General features: G+C 36.8%; 1 protein-coding gene across 19 annotated transcripts in view; it reads right to left on the bottom strand.

The window, feature by feature from the left end:
• SYNRG (synergin gamma) overlaps positions 1–27,530 on the bottom strand; it is a 107,539-nt gene that overhangs the window by 32,661 nt on the left and 47,348 nt on the right. For 15 of the 19 annotated variants that reach the window (XR_005063627.2, XM_037027032.2, XM_037027030.2 and 12 more), the window contains 4 exons: positions 16,955–17,073; positions 16,710–16,772; positions 10,237–11,184; positions 1,178–1,768 (listed from right to left, as the gene is read on the bottom strand). Coding sequence is in view for 18 of the 19 variants with exons in the window: in XM_037027032.2 (XP_036882927.1) it covers positions 1,178–1,768; positions 10,237–11,184; positions 16,710–16,772; positions 16,955–17,073 (1,721 nt within the window). In the remaining variant the exon portion in view is untranslated. The remainder of the gene's footprint in view (positions 1–1,177; positions 1,769–10,236; positions 11,185–16,709; positions 16,773–16,954; positions 17,074–27,530) is intronic. The other 4 variants (XM_037027027.2, XM_037027038.2, XM_037027036.2 and 1 more) reach the window with 2 other exon arrangements.

The raw sequence follows: 27,530 nt of genomic DNA, 5'->3' as shown, positions 1-27,530 counted from the left end.
TCTGTACAGCAAAGGACACCATCGATAGAACAAAAAGGTATCCTACAGTATGGGAGAACATATTCATAAATGACAGATCTGATAAAGGATTGACATCCAAAATATATAAAGAGCTCACGCACCTCAACAAACAAAAAGCAAATAATCCAATTAAAAAATGGGCAGAGGAGCTGAATAGACAGTTCTCTAAAGAAGAAATCCAGATGGCCAACAGGCACATGAAAAGATGCTCCACATTGCTTGTCATCACAGAAATGCAAATTAAAACCACAATGAGATATCAGCTCACACCAGTAAGGATCGCCATCATCAAAAAGACAAACAACAACAAATGTTGGTGAGGTTGTGGAGAAAGGGGCACCCGCCTACACTGCTGGTGGGAACGTAAACTAGTTCAACCATTGTGGAAAGCAGTATGGAGGTTCCTCAGAATGCTCAAAATAGAAATACCATTTGACCGAGGAATTCCACTTCTAGGAATTTACCCTAAGAATGCAGCACTCCGGTTTGAAAAAGACAGATGCACCCCTATATTTATCGCTGCACTGTTTACAATAGCCAAGATATGGAAGCAACCTAAACGTCCATCAGTAGATGAATGGATAAAGAAGATGTGGTACATACACACATGGAATATTTCTCAGCCATAAGAAAAAAACAGATCCTACCATTCGCAACAACATGGATGGAGCTAGAGGGTATTATGCTCAGTGAAATAAGCCAGGCGGAGAAAGACAAGTACCAAATGATTTCACTCATATGTGGAGTATAAGAACAAAGGAAAACTGAAGGAACAAAACAGCAGCAGAATCACAGAACCCAAGAATGGACTAATAGTTACCAGAGGGAAAGGGACTGGGGATGATGTGTGGGAAGGGAGGGATAAGGGCGGGGAAAAAGAAAGACGGCATTACGATTAGCATGTATAGTGTGGGGGGGACATGCAGGAGGGCTGCGCAACACAAAGACAAGTAGTGATTTTACAGCATCTTACTACGTAGTGTGAAGGGGTATGTGGGGGGGACTTGGTGAAGGGGGGAACCTAGTAAACATAATGTTCTTTCTGTAATTGTAGATTAATGATCCAAAATAAAAAAATAAAAAAAAAAAGAAAGAACATCGAGAACTTCAGTGGAAGAAACTAGGAAAGTAAAAGTCTATGTTGAAAGCTACTCACCTTGAACAGAAAGGTCAAAGGTCGCCAGCTCACTTTTGATCATTTCCTCACTGGATTTCATTTTGCTTTGTGAATTGGCCACTAAAAAGTCAAATTTGCTGATTTTTGGTTTTTCACTCTGAAACTCTCCAAAGTCATCTGCACATTCCTTGGGAGTGTCATGAGAAGCGCTGCTGGAAGCTGGGCTTGGGCAAGTGGCCTCCTGCCTCTGTTCAGCTGTAGGCAGGGCTTGTCTTGTGAAATCTGTATAGTCCCCACTTTCATATTCTTTTTGCTCACTGGGCTGAGGCAGCATATCTTTAAAATTGGCAAAAGCTGGGAAGGTAGTTTCTGGAAGAGCATCTTCGCCTGCCAAAGTGGTTACCTTGGAGAGAGATGTCATCGTGATGCTTTCAGAACTGCCAAAGGCAGTCTCTTTCTTCTGAAGAACTGAGGCAGCTGAGGACCCGCTTCCTGCTGGGAGGACAAATGGAGAGAGTTTTCTGCCCTGAGATGCATCATCCCTGTCTGACCAGTCATAGCCCTTAAGTGTGTTCACTGCAAAATTGCTACTGCAGGTTCCAAAAGTAGCATATTTTAAGTCCTCTATATCTGAAAGGGAAATAAGACCCCACAATTAGAGGCAAGCTCACGATTTTAGGCAAAATGCCCTAAATCCTGCAGAAGCAAAATGTCTAGCATGTTTGATTAGCTTTATGCTATGCTGGAGTTCACTAAATTTAGAGCTTGTGCTAAAATTAAAGGAGTTGGGTTGCAAAATCTGATCTTTAAAAACCCACATTAGCCTTGAATTCGCATTTATATTTAGTTACAAAGACTCATTTTCTTTGTTTATAAAAATTACTAAAAAAGAAAGATCATCTACCAATATATATACTATTTGATATGATTAGGGTTATTTAATAAATCCACTTTATAAACTTTGTCCACTTATAAACTTTAAAATGCACTTACACAAAAAAATATTCCCTGACTAAAACATATCTCTTTTATCTTGACTTTGTTGGAAAATGTTCCTTTAAAACACAGTCATATGAAATGTGCATCACAAACTAATTAGAAATTGACAGCTTCTCAAAACTAAGGTGAAAATAATGTTACTTAATTTTAAATCACCTCTTGGGAGTTTCTGTCTTAGGCAAGACCAAATACGAGATTTTAATAAGCAGTTACTTACCTAGTTGTTATTTTGGTCAATATGGACATCATATCGCTGTGATCGAATATGAAGAAAGGAAAATCAATCTAATCTACTTTAGTCCCTAAAAAATAGAATGTAGGTCCTACTGGGCTCCTGTTTCTCCTTCAACTATATGTCAGCCCCTCATTAAAAAAAAAAAAAAAGGAAAGGAAAGAAGAAGAAAATACTGGGGCAGAAGGCTTATTTTACAAAGTATTTTTAATATATGGTTAAATAATGTAAGAGGTAGCATAAAACAGCATAAAGAATGTAGACTTTTGATTTAGACCTGGGTTCAACTCCCCGCTCTGCCACCTACTACTTGTGTGACACTGGGCAAGTTATTTAACACTTCTTAGCCTCGGTTTGCTTACTGTAAGATGAGAAGACCATGTACGTGGAAAAAGGCTGTGATATGACAGTTAACTGTGCATGAAGGGCCTGGCTCAATGTCCAGTAAGCAATACATAGCAGCAATATTTGTACAGCAGAGTTGCCATCAGCCTCAATTTGGCATTTAGTTGCTGTTTTAAGGCCTAAAATGAAATTATTTCAAAGTAAAAATGAAAAGTCGACTCATCATTTTAGTAGTCCTACTAGGGAAAGTTGCCCATTTGCAAAAATCAAAGCCAGCTTAGGCTGAATATTGCTGGGGGGGAGAAGCCAGCTTTTCAGCAGCGCTTGTCTGCTTGGTCTGGCTGACGTACGTTTAGTTTCATTTTTGTCATTGCAAATGAGGCAAGAAGACATGCAAGACTTCCTCTCTGACAACCACAAACATGATTTACAAGGAAAATGTTCAAAAGTTTTGTGACCCAGATCTTCCTAACTAAGTCAGTAAGTGAACCAACACTGGGTCATTTTGTCTGTTTTCTTTCCTCAAGAGTTAATGCACTCCTGACCTTTCCATAGCTCTAGTATACCCCAAATCTCTTTCTTTAAACCCTATTAGGGAAGGGGTACTAAATTAATAATAAGAAAGGAAAGCCCTCCATGTACAAAAAGGCCAACCAAGTGAAAAGCAGTTCCTTTTCACAGAACAACCAGTGTATTTTAAAATTCTATAGTATAAATAGTGCCTTTCAAATATGGCTTATTAAACAGGAAAAAAAAGATTCAGGTAAAAATGTATAGATTAGAATGAATGAAACAAGACTTGAGGCAAAATGCCTTAGTCTCTGGTGGTAGTGTTTTGTTTTCCCCATTATTTAAAGGGATCAGAAAGGGCCCTGCTTCAAATGACGTGAAATTCAATCAGCAGGCCAATGCAGTTAAACAAAACTAGTCTTTAAAGGGTACACTCAAAAGACTGTTTCATAATACAAATATTTTTATTATTAGACCCTACCAGAAAGCTCTTTTGGGGAAGCTTTGTTACGAACTGCTCCCAGAATCTCATCTACTAAAGGGTAGCAATTTTCCTAGAGACTGAAGATGAATTTAATGAAAAGTTAAGCTCTAGTTCAGCCAAGTTGCCATGGTAATAAAAAGACCCTTTGTGCAATTATGTAACAAGAAAAAAAGGTTTGTTGCTAAAAACCAGAAATGATTAGAATATAATCAGGTAAAAGGCACTTTAGGCAATAAGGGATTACCTTAGCTGAAGAGCTTTTCGTTATTTTTATACTATCCACGTCTTCAACAAATCTTATTTTTATTAAAAATTACAAGTGTAACATTTTGCCTTTTGGAGCAACCCACAGAAATGACCAAATGAAAGACTTAAGATGAAATCTTTTATACTTAAAAAAATAAAGAAGGGTAAATATATGAGATGCTAAAATCAAGCCGCAAGGTTGACTTTTAAATTTTACTTATACTTTGGCTACTATTGTATAAAAAAATAATTTACTAAAGTGTACTTCACTTGAATACATAAGGAAATACTAAAACTGGTATTACATAGGGAATGAGAACATTGTATTCCTAAACCTTAGCATTTATGAACAATATAAAAATAGTATTTCTTGGCATGGTGAATATTAGTAAACTATTTTCTAAGAAAAAAATGTGGTAAATCAGTTTAGGGTAGGTTAAAATCAAGAAAATTCCTCATTTCCCATGTTAACAGTTATACATTTTCTAAGCAAATAGTGTATATTATTGTATGATGGCCTTTAAAATATTAAAGATTCTGTAAGACTTACAACACATTGATGGAAGCCCTGTCTGGAAACACAATATGGAATAACCCACATTCTATTTCTATTTTCTAATTACTGAAGTTACTATAGATGGGTTTTCAACTTGATAGCCAAATTCCGAACATTGCAAGAGAAAAAGGAAAAAAAAAACAGAGATGGGATGCAATAAAATAAACAGAATCACTACTGTATTTCCAATTCTGTTGGAGAACTGTGGAGGCTGTGCTGAGCTGAACTGCAATTGCACACAGATAACACACCAAATTGTGTGCTTTCATACATGTTACTTGTTTGCAGCCAGGAATGCCCTATTACACAGACCAAAGGAATAAACTATATAATCTGCTTTCTATCATGGATCTCAAATCAAGCATGGATTTCTCACTTATGCTAGCAAGTAACCCTCTTCAAATCCCTCTATTCAAATCCCTTCTGAACAGATGTTGCACACGAAGGTAAGGTATTTCTTGAAACAAAGAAAGTGAGCTACCACTACAGGACAGAGAATGCCATACCAATTCCCACAGACATCTTCTAAGCTATAAGCATATGGCCAGGTGATTAAGAGTTTTAAAAAGGGGTTTAGAAAAAGAAAAAAGGAGATACATGTGCAAATTCCACTCTTCACTCGTGTTTTATATAGCAATAAAAATGTTCATTGGACTAAGGAAGAAATAGCTTTTAATTTCAATATTGGTTTAATCCAAACTTCATTTACCAAAGCAAATGATGACATATGTATACATTTCAAATTCTCTACCCTGGCCCTATTCTACCCTCTGAGATCAGTCAGATCACATCCTCTATTCAGTATAAAACCTGGTCTGTGCTCTGTAAGTAAGTTTTGAACACCATTAGGGTGTTGTTGAAGACAGGAGGAATGAAAGTGATCACAGTGTAAGTGTGACAGGCTGTAAAATGCTGTTGTATAATTGCCTTCCAGTGCTTTCTAATCTGCATAGAAACCTCCCATTCCTCACCTGTACAGACTCATCTTACTACAGTTTAAATGATATCCACACTACAGGTTTCTTTGTCAGTGCTTTATGTTCAATAAAGAAAAGTGGCAATCCTGTGGATATTTTAAATCAGAGGGGGATGGAAGGCCAAGGAATGGCATCAACATATACAGTGCTTGTAGTCATCACTAAAAATCACATGCAAGAAAAAAAACAAACAAACACCACCAAATGAGCACAGAAGATGCCAAGTACAACTGGGGCCTTCTGGTCACGCGAGGGAGGTCAGCCTCCAGGAGACCCTCCTGTGAACATGACTCTATTGTGTTCTCAAAGCGCCCTATCAAAAACATATAACTGATGGAAAAACAAAGCTAGAAGCAGCTCATTTAAAATAAAATCAGATACTTTGAGTTATTTTAGGATTTGGCTCAACTTCTTTGATATTACCAGCATTCTCTTCACATTCACTTGTTCCTTTTAAAAGTCAGGAGGGATTTTAATGTGAACAACAGAGTGACTGCAGAATATAAATACATTTGTATAAATTCTCAGGCACTGATGTACGAAGTCAAGCACTTATCATACTTTGCTTGGCATTGAGGTAAACAGAACATAGTATTTTTTGTTTGTTTGTTTGAAGCTACAGCATAGAGTTCTTCAAGTCTTTATTTGAAGTTTACATTATTATATTACTAAAACTTCCTCCAAAAAAGTAATGTTACTCTGGAAACATTAATTGCTCAATTTGTGAATGTGATTATGTTTTACACAGTTATAGTCAGTCATTTTCTGAAGCCTGCTCAGATTAAATGCAGAAAGGAGTTAAAGCAGTCCCAGACGGACAAATCTAGCATTAGATAATTCCACTGACAAAGGAATTCCTTAGCCAAAGCCACCAGACTGGTTTTATATATGGCACCTGAAAATTCTAAACAAAGGGCAGCTGGTATTATCACTAGATGGAGGCTTCACCAAGATCTCTTTCTTCCAAATTAGTTAGCAGCACATGTCATAATTGAAATGTAATATGTTTACACAAGGTTCTTGAAACCAAGTATTTCTTAACTTTCTTAAGCACTATGCTCTGGAAAACATGCTTTTTTTTGAATGGCAGATTTAGCCTTTCTTAAAGTTAATCCAAACCCCAATATGCACATTTTTCTTTCTCAAATGGATTATTTCAGATACTCACAGGAATCATATTCAAAATCTTTATCTTCAGTGGTTTAACATCCTTTCTGCAGCAAATTTTTAAAAAGAACAAAGAACTAATGCCTCAAAATATAAGAAAAAAAATTTAAACCATGGAAGCAACTTTTTATGCCAAGGTTTTGATTGGTCTTGTGTTTCTGATCTGAAAATAATATTCCCACGATTTTTGCTATTATACTCTACAGTAGAAAAAACATTTTCCAAAGTTGACCTACTCTTTTTGCTAAATGTGTAGGTCTTTCTAGAAATGTTTTCTTAAAAATGAAAATGGTTTAAAGCTTACTTTCTCTGAGATATCCCCTAAAGTCATTTTAAGAACTTGCTTGATGGACTATGAGTAAAAAAAAAGACTGAGTGTGGTCTCATAATATATTCTGAAGTTAGAAAGATAATGTGCTCTACAATTAGAGGATGGAGTACCCGATTCCAAACTCAAATCAAATTCAGGTTAAGACCTCTTGGTATTAACACTGAACACCTTCCATTACAGAAATTATCAATTTAAATTCAGTTTATATTTACTCTGCTGAGAAGTCCATCTCAGTATCACTTGATGACTTATTTTAAATTGAATTTATAGATATCTAGTTATTAGATAGTGTCTTAGATCTTCCCCCTCACCTTCCCTCTCTATTTAGTTAACTCTTAGTGGAGATAGGCTCTGTGATGGTTACTAAGCAATAAAACTACTGTTTCCTTACTAGAAGAAAGGAGTACATTTTCTATCATGTGCAGTAGTGTACAGTTTACACTTACTTTTTAAACAAAGTTGTATTTTAATCTAATGTCATGTTAAAAATGTGTATCAATGGAATTTTAAGGGGAAAAGGCAAAAATGTACCAATACTTTCTTAGGAGAAAGGTGTTTGAAGACAGAAAACAAGCAAAAGGGGAAAACGTCTCATCACAGGAGATGCTATTGCTTTAAACTTGATAAGGGCCAGGTATATTTTGGTCTAACCCTGAAAAGGACAAATTACACACATCCTCACACTTTCAAAATATGCCAAAGAATTATTTATTAACATAGGACTTACAGATCACAAAAGAGAATGGTACAGAAGAGCTGGAAAAGAAGTCATCAGAATAAGCATGCAGATCAGTATTGGCAGAGGAATATACCAAAGCAAGTTCAAAAAGGCACATTCACACAGAAAATGTCTAAATTGAAAAAAAAAAAAGGACATCAGAAAAGCAGCCAAAAAAAAAAGGTGTTGATTAAAATACAAAGATTTTCAATGTCAAAGAAGAGCTACTTTACAGGTAGGTAGCTAGCTAGCTACAGAGGTCTTGCTAACCCTTTGAGAACATCATAGTGAGGGTAAGCTCTTGCTACCAACAAAGCCAGGTGATCTTAATGACTTCACAGCAAGATGCTTCAGTGCCAGAGAGATTACACTGAGTGTGTGTGGGCAGGATGGGCAAATGCAGCCTAGCTGAAATTGTACGCAGCAAGGGCTCAAAGAGTTAAATGTGATAATACCAGGCAGGGAAATCAGGCAGTTCTTAGTATTGCCTAACTTCCATACAAAGAATTACAGCAAGAGTTAAAAGAGACAGTATCCCCTTCAGAGTTAAGTTAGGGTTTCCAAACAGGATTTCAGGTCCAAAAATAGCAATCTACCAGGTTTTATTTGTGCTTCATCAGCCCACTAAGAACTTCTCCAACAAGGAGTACCTTTGACCCTCAAACTAAGAGAGCAAGAGATACTGTGGTGAACATGAGGAAAAAGTAAAACCAAACTGCATCAAAGCAGTCCCTGCCAGTTACCCTCTAAAATACATGTGTGTAGTTTTGCTCAACAACAATATAGCTCATTGGTCAGACATCAACCCCTTTTATCAACCGCTCTAAAGGGATACTGCTCCTTTCTGACAGGAAGTTTACAGGTCAAAAGGAGGAAACAATCTACTTTTAAGAAATCCTCAAACTGAAGAGATTTGGCTTAAATAGTACAGGTTCCAAGCTGGGAATGTTCCAAACATACATAAAAGAACATGAGCACAGAAGATTATTTTAACAGGTCCATCAGAACAGGCTCAGTCAAAAAGCCAAACTCCCATCTCCAAATAAAATAGAAAAAAAAAGACATCCCAAACCCAGATGAGACTTATCGAATAAAGACATCTAGCTTGGCACTGTGAAAGAATACAGATTCACTTTCAGAAAAATAGCTTCTAAGTAATAACTTCAGAGTCCTGAAGGCTAGTATACATGTTATGAGATTTTAAAATAAAAACCAAATATTGTCCAGAAAATGGAGCACTTTGCATCCAGCTGCTGTGGTTCAAGCAGCTCATACAAAAAAGGAACAAAATCACTCTATCAAACAAACAGCAGCAAAACATCTGAGGAAAAGTACAAAATAAGTAGACAGGAATACAAGGAGCTCTGCAGACAGCCCACTGCGCTTGGAAAATGCCTTAGCAAGTAGCAGTGAGAAACACCTCATGTGTCGGAGAGCTTGCTCCTGATTGCACACCCTGTTTAAAGATAGCCCCAACATTTCAATAGCCAAAGGATGGATGCAGTTTTGTTTTCTGACTTACCAATTTGATATATGCAAAAGGAGTAATACTTCACAGTTTCTGCCTGGCTCTGTAAACTTGAAGTGTCTTCTGTGACCCTCTCCAACAATAAATCCTTCATATATGCCAATGTTTTATAGAATAATACACTAATACTGAGATATTTTTCATTATTAAAGGCCACAAAATAGGTTTATCTTTCTATATATCTATCAAATAACAAAACAAAATAAAAACTAGGACACTTGTGAATCTAGTTTTTATGATAGGAAGTTGGACTAGAGAATAAACTGCTACATGTAAGTCCACGTAGAATTTAAAGAGGGCTCCCTTATGTTTTCAAACATTTTAAGAGAAAGTTAGTAGTTACCCAATTCTACTACCTACAGATTTGTTACAATTTAATACTTCCAGTAACAGAGTTAACACTGAAAACCATACCTGAATCCAATTAACAAGTCATGCCCTCTCCTCGCAAGACCCTGGCATACAGGACATAGATACACAAGTGCTTTCCCTCTTCTTCTCTTGTAGGGACATGGCAAACTGCAGTACAACTGACTAAGCATTTTTACTTTTTTGACCTAACAAAAATTAGTTTCTGTGAACCAAACAAATACTACATTGGCAGCTGTCCAGTATACCCAAGAGAAGAAAGATGGAGAAGGATACACTGACCTCATTCACAGAAATGGAGCAACATTACTAACACAGCAAAAGTCTATAAAATTTCTGGCAAAGTGGAATTCATTTAGCAGTGGACTTTTATCTGCCTCTAACACCAACCTGGTGTTAGATTTCAAAAATAAAAGTATTTTAGCTATCCAATCTAAATCCCACAGTATTCATGGCATCCATATAGCCAAGAATCAAAATTAACACCTCGTTAAGGGGACTGGCAATGAAGAGCTTAATTATTAGAAATTCATAAAGGTTAGGAGTCACAGCTTTACTCTTCTGTAAATCAACACCCACAGAACCATCTTTGAAACCTACATTACCATCACCAGAGCAATCTCACCAATTCCTCACCTGCAGCAGGAGGATGCTGGCCACTAACTGTTGGTAAATCCAAAGAGCTATCAGACATGACATGCTTAAGATCTCCTCCCACATCTGTCAGTTTCATGTCAAACTGAACAGAGAGTGCATCTTCCGAATCCTCCTTGCCAGCACTGCTGCTGCCAATGGAAGGGAGATCTAAGGACTTCACTGAGGCAGAATCTTCTTTGGTGTGTCTGAAAGCCACTGCTTTCTCTCCCAGGGATTTGTCCGAGTTCATGGACGAAAATTTATTGGTGTGGAAGTCAGCAAACTCATCATCACTTTTCCCTGAAGCAGTGTTCTCTTTCAGTTCTTCAACACCTAGTCCTGATCCTTCCAGAGAAAGTTGTTTGAAGACATCATATTTGGTAGATACAGCAGCTGAGTTCTGTCCACTCTTCACTGTGCTGCCCGAGCTGCTGGTTAGAGGAACAGGGCTTGCTTCCTCTTTAAGGGTATCATATTTGACATCTGCCTTTTGCTCAGATGAAACAGAGCTGTTACTGAAAGCCATAAAATCTGCAAAGTCATCCTGCTCCCCAACAGATGCTGGAGCAGAATAGTCTCCAAAAAGGTTGAATTCTCCAAAATCATCAGCCAGACTAGAAGGCTTAGTGGATGCCAATGCTGTCATAGTTGCAGCAGATCCTGTTGGCTGTGGTCGTGCAGAAACAGATTTTGATGCAGTAAATGCAGTGGAAAAAGACAGTGGTTTCTCACTGCTGCAACTTACTGAGGAAAACATATCTAAGTCTGCTAAGTTCAGGGGATTTTTCACTTGCGCTTGTTGTTTCTGCTGCACAGCTCCTGAGGGGAAGGCTGCTGGAAAAGTTTTGTCTTTTGTTGGTGGCTCTAGTGGTGATACACTATCAGCAGTTTTAAAATCAGTGAAACCATCGTCAGTTCCTGCAGACCTGAATTCGGCAAAGTTTTCTCCTGAAAGCAAAAACACAAATAAATAAGAATGCTGAGCTGAAAACCACATGATGCACAGCATATTCAATTTCTAGCATGCTTTTTTTTTATAGATTCTCCCTCACTGGCTTGATATTTAACCACAATTAAACCCTACCAAATACCCTACACATTTGTTTCCACATGGAAGGCTGGTGACACTGAGAGAAAGAATCAAAATGAGAGCACCTATCAGTGTCATTTTCACTTGCTCATTTTAGTCTGATATGAATGCTAGTACCAGATCCTTCACTTGTTCAAAGGAACTGCTCTCCAGACTCTTTCTCACTATGGCTAGCCAGCCAAGCATAGTATAGAATAAGAAATAGATGCCGGAGATTCCTGAAGAGAGGCATTTTAAAACAGTGGCCCTTTAAAGATAAAATGTGTTACATGGTGATCAATCAGGAAAAAAATATAACAGTACCAATGAAGCATTATGAAAAATCCTGTACTGGATATTTAGGATGTACAACACTTTTGCTCAACTAGTCACTTTAAACGTGTTGTTAGATATGATGAGGTCTTGCTCTAGAATATGAAGTATTCTTTCAAAAAGAACTCTGATGGAAATTTTTGAAAAGGTTGTCTACTTGCAAGGCATTCTGGCTAAGGGCACATTTTAAAGCAGCTTTCCACCATCTCTCCAACAAATAAGCTGAATCTCACAGAAATAATCTGTAAGTACTTGGACTTTTCTTGATCAAAATCAGTCATTTCACTGTTCCAATGAGCACTTACTCTTTTTTTATCTTTTTCCCAGCAGCTTTATTATTATTATTATTATTTTAATTAAGGTATCATTGATATCTTATCAAGGTTTCACATGAACAACACTGTGGTTTCAACATTTACCCATATTATCCAGTCCTCACCCCGCACCCCACTGCAGTCACTGTCTATCAGCGTAGTAAGATGCTATAGAGTCATTACTTGTCTTCTCCAGGGCACTTATTCTTATTTATTAAAATTCAAAGGGATTTGAATAAATATCAACTATTCTTAAAATTTTCAGTGGTATGATTTAAACTTTACATTAAGCTTCTCTGAGGATGGAGTTATGGAGAATTTTTAAAATTATTATTTAGTTAGAGAAAATAGGTACTAATTTCTCATAAATAATTAAATTGACTCAGTTATGATACTGATAAAAATCTAGACCCATGATTCTAAATAGGGTTTCTATTCTTTGTTATCAGAGTAATGTTATCACTCCTAGGTATGAGGTTACGTACAGATGATCTCAATTTTCTAATGGTGTCTGAAGGTTTTCCATAAGACCCACCAGGTTATATCAGGTAATGAACACCAGAGATAAACCTAATATGAACATAGCTATACCCATATTGCTTATTACTTAAAAATGTAAGTGCCATTTCTGAAGTTAAAATATAAGTTGAATTTCTTCAACCATTTAAAAAATTCTATTTTCCTCTAAATGTGAGATATAGAAGTAGATGAACTATAAAGAAATTACTTAAAACCACAATTTAATTCTTAAAATTGTCACTACAATAATACAGGCTTTAAATATTTTGTGCTTACAATAGGATATATGCTTTGATATATCATATGAAAAGAGCAAGGAAGATAATGGAAACTGATTTTTTCCTCCTAACTTGAGATACTTAACCAATTCACCAGCATACTTCATCAATACAGACAAATCTATTTAATATTAGGAAAATTTTAGAGAGGAACAACATTCAGAATTCCTGTATTTTATGTTTTTAAGACACTGCACTAGTAAAAATAAAGTCAATTTCACAAATTGACAGGAGAAGCAAATGTAAAACGTAAAAGAAAATTGTCCTAAATTTTAGGCAAATATGTTATTGATAATATTTGTATTATTTCTGTAAATGAAAAGGTAATAAGCAATCAATTTTGTCACAGCCTAAATTTTTTTTTCAGTCTTATTTAAGATATTTATTTTATGGATTTCTGAAAAATGAACTAATGCACAGCCTAAATTATTGATGTGCTGTTTTGAAATTTCTGTGAAATTGACAAGTTTTGCCTTGTTATTTTGAAAAAGAAGTCACCACAGCAAACTAAACTTACTGAAGAATTGTGAACATTTCCATTAGAAATGTAAGCTGGGTGAAAGGGTTAAAAAGAAATAAAAATAGGTGGGTTTACAAGCTCAAAAACAAAGAAAATTTTGGGGCAAATAAATTAGTTGTAGTTATTGGAAGCTTGCATATCAGAAGAGGCATGAAGTATGTTACTTATGGGTAGCTTTTCAGTTAACATCAAAATCCTCAAAAGTTTCCCTCTTTTTGGGTCCTACAAACATTTCAAGAGATCAGTTTTTGCTAAAACTTCAATAACAAGTGTCACTTCTCTATAAGGAATATATTCCTGGTCTACTTCAATTTATGTTTTTAATTGTAGGGGTAGAAAAAAGCAAGTATAATTAAACTATCACTTAGTAACCTAAGAAATCCACAGCTCTAAACACAGTACTATAAGATTCTTCATAAATTCTAAGATACTAACATACTTTGATAAAATCAGGCCAATGTATTTTTAATGAGAGTAAAATACATTCTCCTAAAATGGACAAACTTGGCATCTATATTTGGAAGGCATTAAAGTTAAGATAGGAATGAAAACAAGTAAAAAAAGATGGCAACAATCTGGGTTTCTGTTAACAAAGTCCTATAAGAGCCAGACTAACGTGTTGATTTCATTTTGGTGGCATCAACGTATATATCATATGATCATTAATACCATACTACACAAAAAACCCTGATTTTAAACCATGCTCTTTTGATGGTCTAAGAGTTGATGAAAACATTGGTAGAAGTAAATGACAAATTAACAAGCCAAAAGTTCCTCTAGGGTTTATCTTTGAACTTAGTGCCTAATACAGGCACAAAGGAAGAAATAGTTATTACATCCTAAAGGCTTGAATGAAACACAAGGAAACATTTCTAGAACTTAAGAGTTGTAAAGGATTGAACATTATAGACAAGGCGGGTTTCTCTTTTTGGAGATGTTTAAGCAGTACACTTTCTTTTTTATTAAGGTGTCATTTATATATACTCTTATGAAGGTTTCACATGAAAAAACAATGTGGTTACTACATTTACCCATATTGTCAAGTCCCCACCCATACTCCAATGCAGTCACTGTCCATCAGTGTAGTAAGAATGCACAGATTCACTATTTGCCTTCTCTGTGCTACACTGTTTTCCCCATGACCCACCACACCATGTGTACTAAACATAATACCCCTCAATCCCCTTCTCACTCCCTCTCCACCCACCCTCCCACACCCCTCCCCTTTGGTAACCACTAGTTCCTTCTTGGAGTCTGTGAGTCTGCTGCTATTTTGTTCCTTCAGTTTTGCTTTGTTGTTATACTCCACAAATGAGGGAAATCATTTGGCACTTGTCTTTCTCCGCCTGGCTTATTTCACTGAGCATAATATCCTCCAGCTCCATCCATGTTGTTGCAAATGGTAGGCTTTGTTTCTTTCTTATGGCTGAATAGTATTCTATTGTGTATATGTACCACCTCTTCTTTATCCATTCATCTACTGATGGACACTTAGGTTGCTTCCATTTCTTGGCTATTGTAAATAGTGTTGTGATAAACATAGGGGTGCATCTGTCTTTTTGAGTCTGAGAAGTTGTATTCTTTGGGTAAATTCCAAGGAGTAGCATTCCCGGATCAAATGGTATTTCTATTTTGAGTTTTTTGAGGAACCTCCATATTGCTTTCCACAATGGTTGAACTAGCTTACATTCCCACCAGCAGTGTAGGAGGGTTCCCCCTTTCCCATATCCTCACCAGCATTTGTTGTTCTTAGTCTTTTTGATGCTGGCCATCCTTACTGGTGTGAGGTGATATCTCATTGTGGTTTTAATTTGCATTTCCCTGATGATTAGTGATGTGGAGCATCTTTTCATGTGTCTGTTGGCTGTCTGAATTTCTTCTTTGGAGAAGTGTCTGTTCATATCTACTGCCCATTTGTTAATCGGGTTATTTGCTTTTTGGGTGTTGAGGCATTTGAGTTCTTTACATAGTTTAGATGTTAACCCCTTGTCAGGTATGTCATTTACAAATATATTTTCCCATACTGTGGGATGCCTTTCTGTTCTGTTGATGGTATCCTTTGCTGTACAGAAACTTTTTAGTTTGATGTAGTCCCATGTGTTCATTTTTGCTTTTGTTTCCCTTGCCCGAGGAGATGCATTCAGGAAGAAGTTTAAGCAGTACACTTTCTACTTTAACTGTCGCACATACCTTCCATCCCTATAATCTCACCCCACCTCCCTCTCTCATCTATATTCCCTGAACAGAAGGATGAGGACAAATGGTTGCTGAAGAATGCTCCAAATTTGAACATTCAGTACACTAAGGAAGAATGGTGTAGTCATACCTTAAAGACACTGTAAGTTCAGTTCCACAGCACTGCAGTAAAACGAGTCAGAATTTTTTGGTCTCCCAGTGCATATAAAAGTTATTTTTACACTATATTGTAGTCTATTAAGTGTGCAAAAGTATTATGTCTTAAAAAAACAATATACCTTATTTTAATTAAAAGGTACTTTATTGCTCAAAACTGCTAACCATCATCTGAGCTTTTGGACAGCTGTAATCACTGATCATAAATCACCATAATATAGTAATAATGAAAAAGTTTGAAATAGAGCAAGAATTACCAAAATGTGACACAGAGACACAAAGTGAGCAAATGCTATTGGAAAAACGGTGCTGGTATACTTGCTTGATGCAAAGCTGCCACAAACCTTCAATTTGTAAAATATGTGTATCCATAAAACACAACAAAGCAAGGTACAATGAAATGAGATCTGCCCGTACTGTTCCCAGGAAGGAACCCTCAGAAGACTGTACTAATTTCATAGCATGCACAGTCCAGCTTTGAAACACATAATTTGACCTATGAATTATCTAAACCCTATACATCAGGTTTATAGGATTTAACCACAAACAGAGGTTTCAGTCTTTACACACATGGCTCTCAAATTATCATTCTATATTCCTCTCTACTTTATTTAAGCCCTTCTATCAAAGATGGGGACCACATGTACAAATAAATCTCTTTCACTTCATCTAACTGAATTCTAGCAATTTTGAAAATCTTATAAAGTAGAAGAGTGGTTGCTACCTTCTGCACAGTCCCCAGATTGCTCACTTCCAACAGTTCTAGTCTTGTTGATATTAAAGTAACAGAAAGTAGTCACAGCCCTCCATTTGACAGAGGAGTCTAACTTGGCTTGAAGGCTGCCAATGAATAGAATTCACTATCTTCAGAGGAAACTGCATTGATTTGGGATTTGCTTTGAACTTTAGAAAATATTTTCCAGTAACTGAACTGCATTTATTTCCAATTTCCACATCCATAAAACAAACAAAAAAAACCCCACACACAATAAAATAAAGGAATGTTTGAGAGTGTCACTGAAAGAACCATCAAAAATCTTTTATTAAAAATTAAAATGATTTATCCATTTAAGGAATCAAAAACTTACCTAAAGATTTACTCTCTGCTGTCTGTTCGAATTCTCTGAAAGCACTATATTTATCACCAGATTCTGTGATGAAAAGATAAACTCAATTGAGATCAAAACTCAAGGGTAGTACAGCAGACTGGGTTAACCAGACATACTTATTAATGTGTAGTATAATAAGCATTCTATACATTTACTATAAAAGGCTACTGCTAAAACAATGATTTATATTCATAGGTTTATGGATTTAAGAAAACTGTTTTTACCTCCAAATGGGACAGTATTTTCAGAGGACTTGTCAGCTGTAATTCCTTTAAACACAGCATATTTATCCATTGAAGCTGATGCTTTGTTTCCAGGAAGTGGCATCAACAAAGAAGGGGCACTAGAAGGGAAAAAGAAGTATTTTGCAATGACTAGAACATTGAATCCATCTCTTACCATCAAGTGGTAACTTAGAATTAAAATGGCAAACAGGTACGTAGTTAAAACTCACAGTTACCTTCTTTAAAAGTTAGAAACTACACACACACACACACACACACACACACACACACACACACAAGACAAATGAATAAAAACAACATTTTTTTCTTGAAAAAAATATACTGAAATAACAGTGAAGTGATAATTCTTTTCTTGCTTATTTGAAGAGGGATCAGACCCATGCTAACCAACCAATTATTTCATTAAGCTATAACAGCAATTGGAATGGAATTAAAAATAGATTATTATAGAATGATGACCTCCTGCAATTTTAACTTAAGGTCCATAAAACTGCAAAAGTGATCTTCTCCAAATATGTACATCCAATATTTTTTAAGTAGATTATGTTAGTCTTATATGTTCTCTAAAATGGGTTCAGAATGCAGAGGTGGAATAGTTAAAATAAAAATCTATTTATGAACAGTTGTTCAAGCCAAGATGTAAATTGTTCTTTTGATCATATTGCATTGCTACCTGCTAGAATTCACCTATCTAAGCAGCAGCAGAGTTAATACAACTTGCATTTTCCCAAGGATCACATCAATGGTTCCAGAAACTATCTCAGTAGCAAAGCAACAATCACTTCAAAATTAGATAAGGAAACTTTGCCTGTGGACATATTTCTTGCTGGATGGAAAAACAGTGTAATGAATAGATCTGTGTAGGTAATTCTTGGATGATTTAGATACATGCTATAAAAGCATTACTTTTAATTTTTTTTCCTTATCAAACTCAGGAAGAAATACCTTTACATATGAATAACTACATTCCACCACTACTTTGTGTCATTCAATACCACACACACAAGTTGTATAAGTGGATTTCTATTGAGTTTTTTGCCCTGGAGCAAAAATCTCTCCACAGTCATTTAAATCTTATCAGTGGCCTACAAGCAAGGTACAAACCCAGCTCTTGCAACATGCATGCTAACGGAGGTTCATCGTGCTTGAGTACTTAGTGCTATCAAATACTACAATTTCACATCGCTGTCGAATAGCTGCTACATATTTGATCTTGACAAACAGGTCATCACCTGTACATTACAGGTGGATTTTTTTTTTGAGAGGGTATCTCTTATATTTATTGATCAAATGGTTGTTAACAACAATAAAATTCTGTATAGGGGACTCAATGCACAATCATTAATCAACCCCAAGCCTAATTCTCAACAGTCTCCAATCTTCTGAAGCATAACGAACAAGTTCTTACATGGTGAACAAGTTCTTACATAGTGAATAAGTTCTTACATAGTGAACAGTGCAAGGGCAGTCATATCACAGAAACTTTCAGTTTTGATCACGCATCATGAACTATAAACAATCAAGTCAGATATGATTATTTGTTTGATTTTTATACTTGATTTATATGTGAATCCCACATTTCTCCCTTATTATTATTATTATTATTATTATTTTTAAGAAAATGCTGAAGTGGTAGGTAGATGCAAGATAAAGGTAGAAAACATAATTTAGTGCTGTAAGAGGGCAAATGTAGATGATCAGGTCTGTGCCTATAGACTAAGTATTAATCCGAGCTAGACAAGGGCAACAAAACATCCATGGATGCAGAAGATTTCTCTCAAAACAGGGGGGTGAGGTTCTAAGCCTCACCTCTGTTGATCCCCAATTTCTCACGTGACGGCCCCCCTGCGACTGTGCCTGTCTTAGGTTGTTCCTCCCTTGAGGAATCTTACCCGTCTCTGGCTAACCAGTCATCTTCCGGGACCATACAGGGAAATGTGAAGTTGGTAAGTGAGAGAGAAGCAATATTGTTTGAAAAGGTTAGCTTTTTACTTCTTTGCAGATTTATGCCCTGTGGCTTCTATGCCCAGCATTTGTCTTGAGGTATCTTTACCACTTGGAAGAATTATGATGCTTGGTAATTTTCGATATGAGGCACGAATTCTACTAAAGGGTTGTAATTAGGAAGGAAGAAGAAAAGCTATAGAAGTAGCAGATGGAAGAAAACATAGGAAGATTGATTATTTCTTTGACATATCTTCTTGTAGAGTAACATAAGCATGTATAGGTTTTAAACTACTAATTAAATTGCATACACACATTAACATAATAGGAATACAGCTACATAACCAAAGCAGACCTACAATTACCAGCCATATCCAGTGAAACCAAGAAAACCAGTTAAGTACCCTAGGCATCTGTGAAAACTTATCAATGATATGATGGATATTGTCTAACTGAATTTGAATAGTTTGAGAAAAATCAGACAAATTAAAACAACACATTCCTGGGAACTGTTCACATCCCATATGTTCTTTTAACAGTAGATAGTCTATAGTCACATGATTTTGGAGCACTGCAACTTGCACTTCTTCTAATTCTTGGTTGAGTTCCGACAGTATAGATCCAGTCAAATTTGTTGTTTTACTGTATGCACAGGCCAGCTTAGATATCTCCTTCTTCATTCCAATGGCAAGTCCAGGAACTGGTGGGATGAATGATGAATGCAGCTATAACAGCAACAGCGCCAGGATCTTTGTTGAAGTTTTTGATGATCATCTTCTGGAATGACTCTTCCAGAGGACATTGATGTTGGAAGTTCTTCTTCATATCGTATATTAATTCGTTTTCTGGGTAGCCAAATTAGGCTTTGATCCTCTGTATAAATACAAACAAACCCTTTGCCCACACTTTGATATGACCTTTATACCATTGTGAAGAACCTATTGGAGATCTACAGGTGGATTTTTTAAAAGATCCATAAGTAATTAAACTACAACTCACTTAACAGACTGTTACATAGGGATAAAGGTAATTAATGTCTTAGGAAAAATCCACAAACTTGAGTGACCTATTTGTTTTTATGACCTACCAACTTTAGCTATGGTTTTTTTAAAGCTCATTGGTAAAATCTCCTGCTAAATGTGACATTTAATCGAGTATTATTCATTTTAAAATTATTTTCAGAACTAGAGAAAAGGAGTGGCTCTTCAGTATAATGAAGTACTACTGCTGATTGAAGTCAACAAAATAAAATTCCATTTCAAAAAAGCTATGACTCAGACTGTAATTTTGTGCATATTACAAATGGATAATTTATTCCTATTTTTTCTCTTAAGTTATTATTTAAAAACTCCAACCTATAATCACCACGGAAGTGTTAAGCTGGTTAGGTAGTTACCTGTTCCAAACGTGAAAATAGTTATTTCTAAATCTTTAATACTAATGAAAGGTACTCAGTGGGAGAGGCACATTGTTTTAAAAGTTAAGAACCTGCCTTCTACTGAAAGATAAGACTTTAGAGAGTTTAGCCACCAAAAAAAGTATTTTGCTTTATCTCTATGAAGCCATTGCATTTTACAATCACTTTGTGTGGCTGTGGTAGAGTTTTACTTGGTTGATCATTCAACTAAATACACCCATTTAAAAAGAAAAATGAAGCTAGCCAGCACAAAACCCCTACATCTTAATCCTTTAGAACTATTCTATCATCAGTGCCCCATGTCTGCTTTATTATTCTAGGTTCTGTGGTGCCTGGCACATCGTATTTTCTGAATGGATAAATGAATTATGTTGCTGTCTTCCAGATTCCCTTTCATGCTGGTTTACATGCTATTTCTCCTTTGACTTAGATATCGAGTTCAACACTGAGTCCAACCAGTTTCTCAGATACAAACTTTTCAGTATCTATATACTCTAAATCCAGAGTCTTTCTACTCACACAACAGGATTACCATGGCAGCGGAATTTATCCCACACTTAGCAAGAATCACTTTCATTATGCCACTCTTATTTCTAAAATGCATTACAGGTTATATCACAAATCATGAGGCATCCTGCAATTGGTGCCACCCTGTGCTAATGTTATTATTATTACTATTTTTTTGTGGGATCTTTTAACAGGCTTTATTCAATATCTTCGCTCAAACCTAAAGTAAACAACTTCAGGTGGCTTAATATATTTTGGAAAATATAATAAAACAAGTTTTCATGGACATGTGAAATGTTCCATTTCCTTTAGAGCCTTTTTACCAATATTTTCTTCCTTTTTTAAAAATTCATTTTATTATCATGTAATCTACAGTTACATGAAGAACATTATGGTTACCAGATTCCCCCCTACACCAAGTCCCCCCCACCACAAACCCCATTACAGTCACTGTTCATCAGCGTAGTAAGATGCCGCAGACTCACTACTTGTCTTCTCTGTGTTGTACATTCCTCCCTATGCCCCCCACACACATTATACATGCTAATCATAATGCCCCCTTTCTTTTTCCCTGCCCTTATCCCTCCCTTCCCATCCCTCCTGCCCAGTCCCTTTCCCTTTGGTAACTGTTAGTCCATTCTTGGGTTCTGTGATTTTGCTGCTGTTTTGCTCCTTCACTTTTTCTTTGTTCTTATACTCCATATATGAGTGAAATCATTTGGTACTTGTCTTTCTCCGCCTGGCTTATTTCACTGAGCATAATACCCTCCAGCTCCATCCATGTTGTTGCAAATGGTAGGATCTGTTTTTTTCTTATGGCTGAGTAATATTCCATTGTGTATATGTACTACATCTTCTTTATCCATTCATCTACTGATGGACATTTAGGTTGCTTCCATTTCTTGGCTATTGTAAATAGTGCTGTGATAAACATAGGGGTGCACCTGTCTTTTTCAAACTGGAGTACTGCATTCTTAGGGTAAATTCCTAGAAGTGGAATTCCTGGGTCAAATGGTATTTCTATTTTGAGCTTTTTGAGGAACCTCCATACTGCTTTCCACAATGGTTGAACTAATTTGCATTCCCACCAACAGTGTAGGAGGGTTCCCCTTTCTCCACAACCTCGCCAACATTTGTTGTTGTTTGTCTTTTGGATGGTGGCGATCCTTACTGCTGTGAGGTGATATCTCACTGTGGTTTTAATTTGCATTTCCCTGATGATTAGTGATGTGGAGCATCTTTTCATGTGTCTGTTGGCCATCTGAATTTCTTCTTTGGACAACTGTCTGTTCAGCTCCTCTGCCCATTTTTTAATTGGATTATTTGCTTTTTGTTTGTTGAGGTGCGTGAGCTCTTTATATATTTTGGATGTCAACCCTTTATCAGATCTGTCATTTATGAATATATTTTCCCATACTGTAGGGTACCTTTTTGTTCTATTGATGGTGTCCTTTGCTGTACAGAAGCTTTTCAGCTTGATATAGTCCCACTTGTTCATTTTTGCTTTTGTCTCCCTTACCCGGGGAGATATGTTCATGAAGAAGTTGCTCATGTTTATGTTCAAGAGATTTTTGCCTATGTTTTTTTCTAAGGGTTTTATGGTTTCATGACTTACATTCAGGTCTTTGATACATTTTGAATTTACTTTTGTGTATGGGGTAGACAATGATCCAGTTTCATTCTCTTACATGTAGCTGTCCAGTTTTGCCAGCACCATCTGTTGAAGAGACTGTCATTTCCCCATTGTCTGTCCATGGCTCCTTTATCATATATTAATTGACCATAAATGTTTGGGTTAATATCTGGGGTCTCTATTCTGTTCCACTGGTCTGTGGCTCTGTTCTTGTGCCAGCACCAAATTGTCTTGATTACTGTGGCTTTGTAGTAGAGCTTGAAGTTGGGGAGTGAGATCCCCCCAACTTTATTCTTCCTTCTCAGGATTGCTTTGGCTATTCGGGGTCTTTGGTGTTTCCATATGAATTTTGGAACTATTTGTTTTAGTTCACTGAAGAATGTTGTTGGTAATTTGATAGGGATTGCATCAAATCTGTATATTGCTTTGGGCAGGATGGCCATTTTGAGGATATTAATTCTTCCTAGCCAAGAGCATGGGATGAGTTTCCATTTGTTAGTGTCCTCTTTAATTTCTCTTAAGAGTGTCTTATAGTTTTCAGGGTATAGGTCTTTCACTTCCTTGGTAAGATTTATTCCTACATATTTTATTCTTTTTGATGCAACTGTGAATGGAATTGTTTTCCTGATTTCTCTTTCTATTAGTTCATTGTTAGTGTATAGGAAAGCCACAGATTTCTGTGTGTTAATTTTGTATCCTGCAACTTTGCTGTATTCTGATATCAGTTCTAGTAGTTTTGGAGTGGAGTCTTTAGGGTTTTTTATGTACAATATCATATCATCTGCAAATATTGACAGTTTGATTTCTTCTTTACCAATTTGGATTCCTAGTATTTCTTTGTTTTGTCTAATTGCCGTGGCTAGGACCTCCAATACTATGTTGAATAACAGTGAGGAGAGTGGGCATCCCTGTCTTGTTCCCGATCTCAGAGGAAAAGCTTTCAGCTTTTCACTATTCAGTATGATGTTAGCTGTGGGTTTATCATATATGGCCTTTATTATGTTGAGGTACCTGCCCTCTATACCCATTTTGTCGAGAGTTTTTATCATGAATGGATTTGAATTTTGTCGAATGCTTTTTCAGCATCTATGGAGATGATCATGTGGTTTTTGTCCTTCTTTTTGTTGATGTGGTGGATGATGTTGATGGATTTTCAAATGTTGTACCATCCTTGCATCCCTGGGATGAATCCCACTTGGTCATGGTGTATGATCCTCTTGATGTATTTTTGAATTCGGTTTGCTAATATTTTGTTGAGTTATTTTTGCATCTACGTTCATCAGGGATATTGGTCTGTAGTTTTCTTTTTTGGTGGGGTTTTTGCCTGGTTTTGGTATTAGGGTGATGTTGGCTTCGTAGAATGAGTTTGGGAGTATTCCCTCCTCTTCTATTTTTTGGAAAACTTTAAGGAGAATGGGTGTCATGTCTTCTCTGTATGTCTGATAAAATTCCGAGGTAAATCCATCTGGCCCGGGGGTTTTCTTCTTGGGTAGTTTTTTGATTATCACTTCAGTTTCATTGCTTGGTAATTGCTCTGTTTAGATTTTCTGTTTCTTTCTGGGTCAGTCTTGGAAGGTTGTGTTTTTCTAGGAAGTTGTCCATTTCTTCTAGGTTTTCCAGCTTCTTAGCATATAGGTTTTCATAGTAGTCTCTAATAATTCTTTGTATTTCTGTTGGGTCCGTCGTGATGTTTCCTTTCTCATTTCTGATTCTGTTGATGTGTGCTGATTCTCTTTTTCTCTTAATAAGTCCGGCTAGAGGCTTATCTATTTTGTTTATTTTCTCAAAGGACCAGCTCTTGGTTTCATTGATTTTTTTCTATTGTTTTATTCTTCTCAATTTTATTTATTTCTTCTCTGATCTTTATTATGTTCCTCCTTCTGCTGACTTTAGGCCTCTTTTGTTCTTCTTTTTCCATGATAACTGGGACATTAGACTATTCATTTGGGTTTGTTCTTCCTTCTTTTAATATGCCTGGATTGCTATATACTTTCCTCTTAAGACTGCTTTTGCTACATCCCACAGAATTTGGGGCTTTGTGTGGTTGTTGTCATTTATTTCCATATATTGCTGGATCTCCATTTTAATTTGGTCATTGATCCATTGACTATTTAGGAGAGTGTTGTTAAGCCTCCATGTGTTTGTGAGCCTTTTTGCTTTCTTTGTACAATTTATTTAGTTTTATACCTTTGTGGTCTAAAAAGTTGGTTTGTAGAATTTCAATGTTTTTGAATTTACTGAGGCTCTTTTTGTGGCCTAGTATGTGGTCTATTCTGGAGAATGTTCCATGTGCCCTTGAGAAGAATGTGTATCCTGTTGCTTTTGGGTGTAAAGTTCTATAGATGTCTATTAGGTCCATCTGTTCTAGTGTGTTGTTCAGTGCCTCTGTGTCCTTACTTATTTTCTGTCTGGTGGATCTGTCCTTTGGAGTGAATGGTGTGTTGAAGTCTCCTAAAATGAATGCATTGCATTCTATTTCCTCCTTTAGTTCTGTTAGTATTTGTTTCACATATGCTGGTGCTCCTGTGTTGGGTGCGTATATATTTATAATGGTTATATCCTCTTGTTGGACTGACCCCTTTATCATTATGTAATGTCCTTCTTTATCTCTTGTTACTTTCTTTGTTTTGAAGTCTATTTTATCTGATGCTAGTACTGCAACACCTGCTTTTTTCTCCCTATTGTTTGCATGAAATATCTTTTTCCATCCCTTGATTTTTAGTCTGTGCACGTCTTTGGGTTTGAGGTGAGTCCCTTGTAAGCAGCATATAGATGGGTCTTGTTTTTTTATCCATTCAGTGACTCTATGTCTTTTGATTGGTGCATTCAGTCCATTTACATTTAGGGTGATTATCGATAGGTATGTACTTATTGCCATTGCGGGCTTTAGATTCATGGTTACCAAAGGTTCCAGGTTACTTTCCTTACTATCTAAGAGTCTGACTTAACTCACTTAGTATGCTGTTACAAACACAATCTAAAGGTTCTTTTCTATTTCTCCTCCTTTTTCTTCCTCCTTCACCCTTCATATATTAGGTATCAAATTCTGTACTTTTTGTCTATCCTTTGATTGACTTTGAGAATAGTTAGTTTAATCTTGCTTTTGCTTTGCAATTAGCTGTTCTACTTTCTTTACTGTGGTTTTATTACCTCTGGTGACAGCTATTCAACCTTAGGAACAATTCCATCTATAGCAGTCCCTCCAAAATAGACTGTAGAGATGGTTTGTGGGAGGTAAATTCCCTCAGCTTTTGCTTATCTGGAAATTGTTTAATCCCTCCTTCAAATTTAAATGATAATCTTGCCAGATAAAGTAATATTGGTTCCAGGCCCTTCTGCTTCATGGCATTAAATACATCTTGCCACTCCCTTGTGGCCTGTAAGGTTTCTGCTGAGAAGTCTGATGTTAGCCTGATGAGCTTTCTTTTGTATGTGATCTTATTTCTCTCTCTGGCTGCTTTTAGCAGTCTGTCCTTATCCTTGATCTTTCCCATTTTAATTCTTATTGTGTCTTGGTGTTGTCCTCCTTGGGTCCCTTTTGTTGGGAGATCTGTGGATTTCCATGGCCTGAGAGACTATGTCCTTCCCCAGATTGGGGAAGTTTTCAGCAACTACCTCCTCAAAGACACTTTCTATCCCTTTCTCTCTCTCTTCTTCTTCGGGTCCCTGTAATGCGAATATTGTTCCGCTTGGATTGGTCACACAGTTCTCTCAATATTCTTTCATTCTTAGAGATCCTTTTTTCTCTCTGTGCCTCAGCTTCTTTGTATTCCTCTTCTCTAGTTTCCATTTCATTTATTGTCTCCTCCACCATATCCAACCTGCTTTTAATACCCTCCATCGTGCTCGTCAACGATTGGATCTCCGACGTGAATTCATGCCTGAGTTCTTGGATGTCTTTCCTACCTCCATTAGAATGTTGATGATTTTTATTTTGAACTCCCTTTCAGGAAAAGTCACGAGGTCCATATCATTTAAATCTTTCTTGGGAGTTGTATTAATAGTTTTACTCTGGACAAGGTTCCTTTGGCATTTTATATTTGTATATGGTGCCCTCTAGTGTCCAGAAGCTATAGTCTCTGGAGCTGCTCAGCCCCTGAAGCAATGTCGGGGGTTGCAGGGAAGTGGTATTGGTGCCTGTGGGGAGGAAAGAGCTGTTCCCCGCTTCCCGGCTGCTGTGCCTGTCTCCACCTGCCTGAACCAGTGGGCCGGGCACATAGGTATAAGTTTTTGTCCCAGAGCAGCCGGATATGGATCCCTGCTTTCCACAAGCAGCCGGAATCCCAGTCTCCCCAGGAACTCTGCCTGTATTAACTTTCCGACCCTGTAGTAATGCGAGTCTCATGAAAGCACCATGAAATGTAGGTTTGTGCTCCCAGCCCAAATCTCCGGAGCATGGTATTCAGCAATCTCAAGCCTTCCACTCCCTACCTGCTCCATTTCTCTTCCTCCTACCGGTGAGCTGGGGTAGGGGAAGTGCTCGGTCCCGCGGAGCCACAGCTCTGGTACGTTCCCCCGTTCAGTGAGGTCTGTTCTTTTCTCCAGGTGTGTGCAGTCTGACGCTGTCCTCTTTCCTGTTGCTCTCTCAGGATTAGTTGCACCAACTCTATTTTCTAATTGTATCCAGTTTTAGGAGGAAGCCTCTGTCTCTCCCCTCACACCACCATCTTTAATCCTTCCCTCTTTGTTATTATTTTTTTTAACACACTAACAATATTCTCCACTCCAGCCTACTTCTAACAGTTGGCAACTCCAGAACTTCATAGACAAATCCTCAAATGTTTCTTATATGTCATTTACATGGGTTTGCTGTATTCTTAAAATCAGGAGAATAACCCATCCCTAGTATATAATTCTCTACAATGCCTATCCCTTGGTTCTTGTTACAGTGTATATGAAGGAAGTGTTGAATAAGAGATAAATGGTTAAAATGGAAAAGACAAAAGAAACAGCACAAATGGAAACATGAGAGAAATGGAATATGTATACTGACAAAAACAAATTTCAAAAATCACCAAAGAAACTCATATTGTTTACTCAAAGTCTGGCATGTT

This window comes from Manis javanica, chromosome 4 (assembly GCF_040802235.1).
Source record: "Manis javanica isolate MJ-LG chromosome 4, MJ_LKY, whole genome shotgun sequence".
NCBI lineage: Eukaryota > Metazoa > Chordata > Mammalia > Pholidota > Manidae > Manis > Manis javanica.
This window is presented reverse-complemented; position numbering and strand designations above follow the sequence as displayed.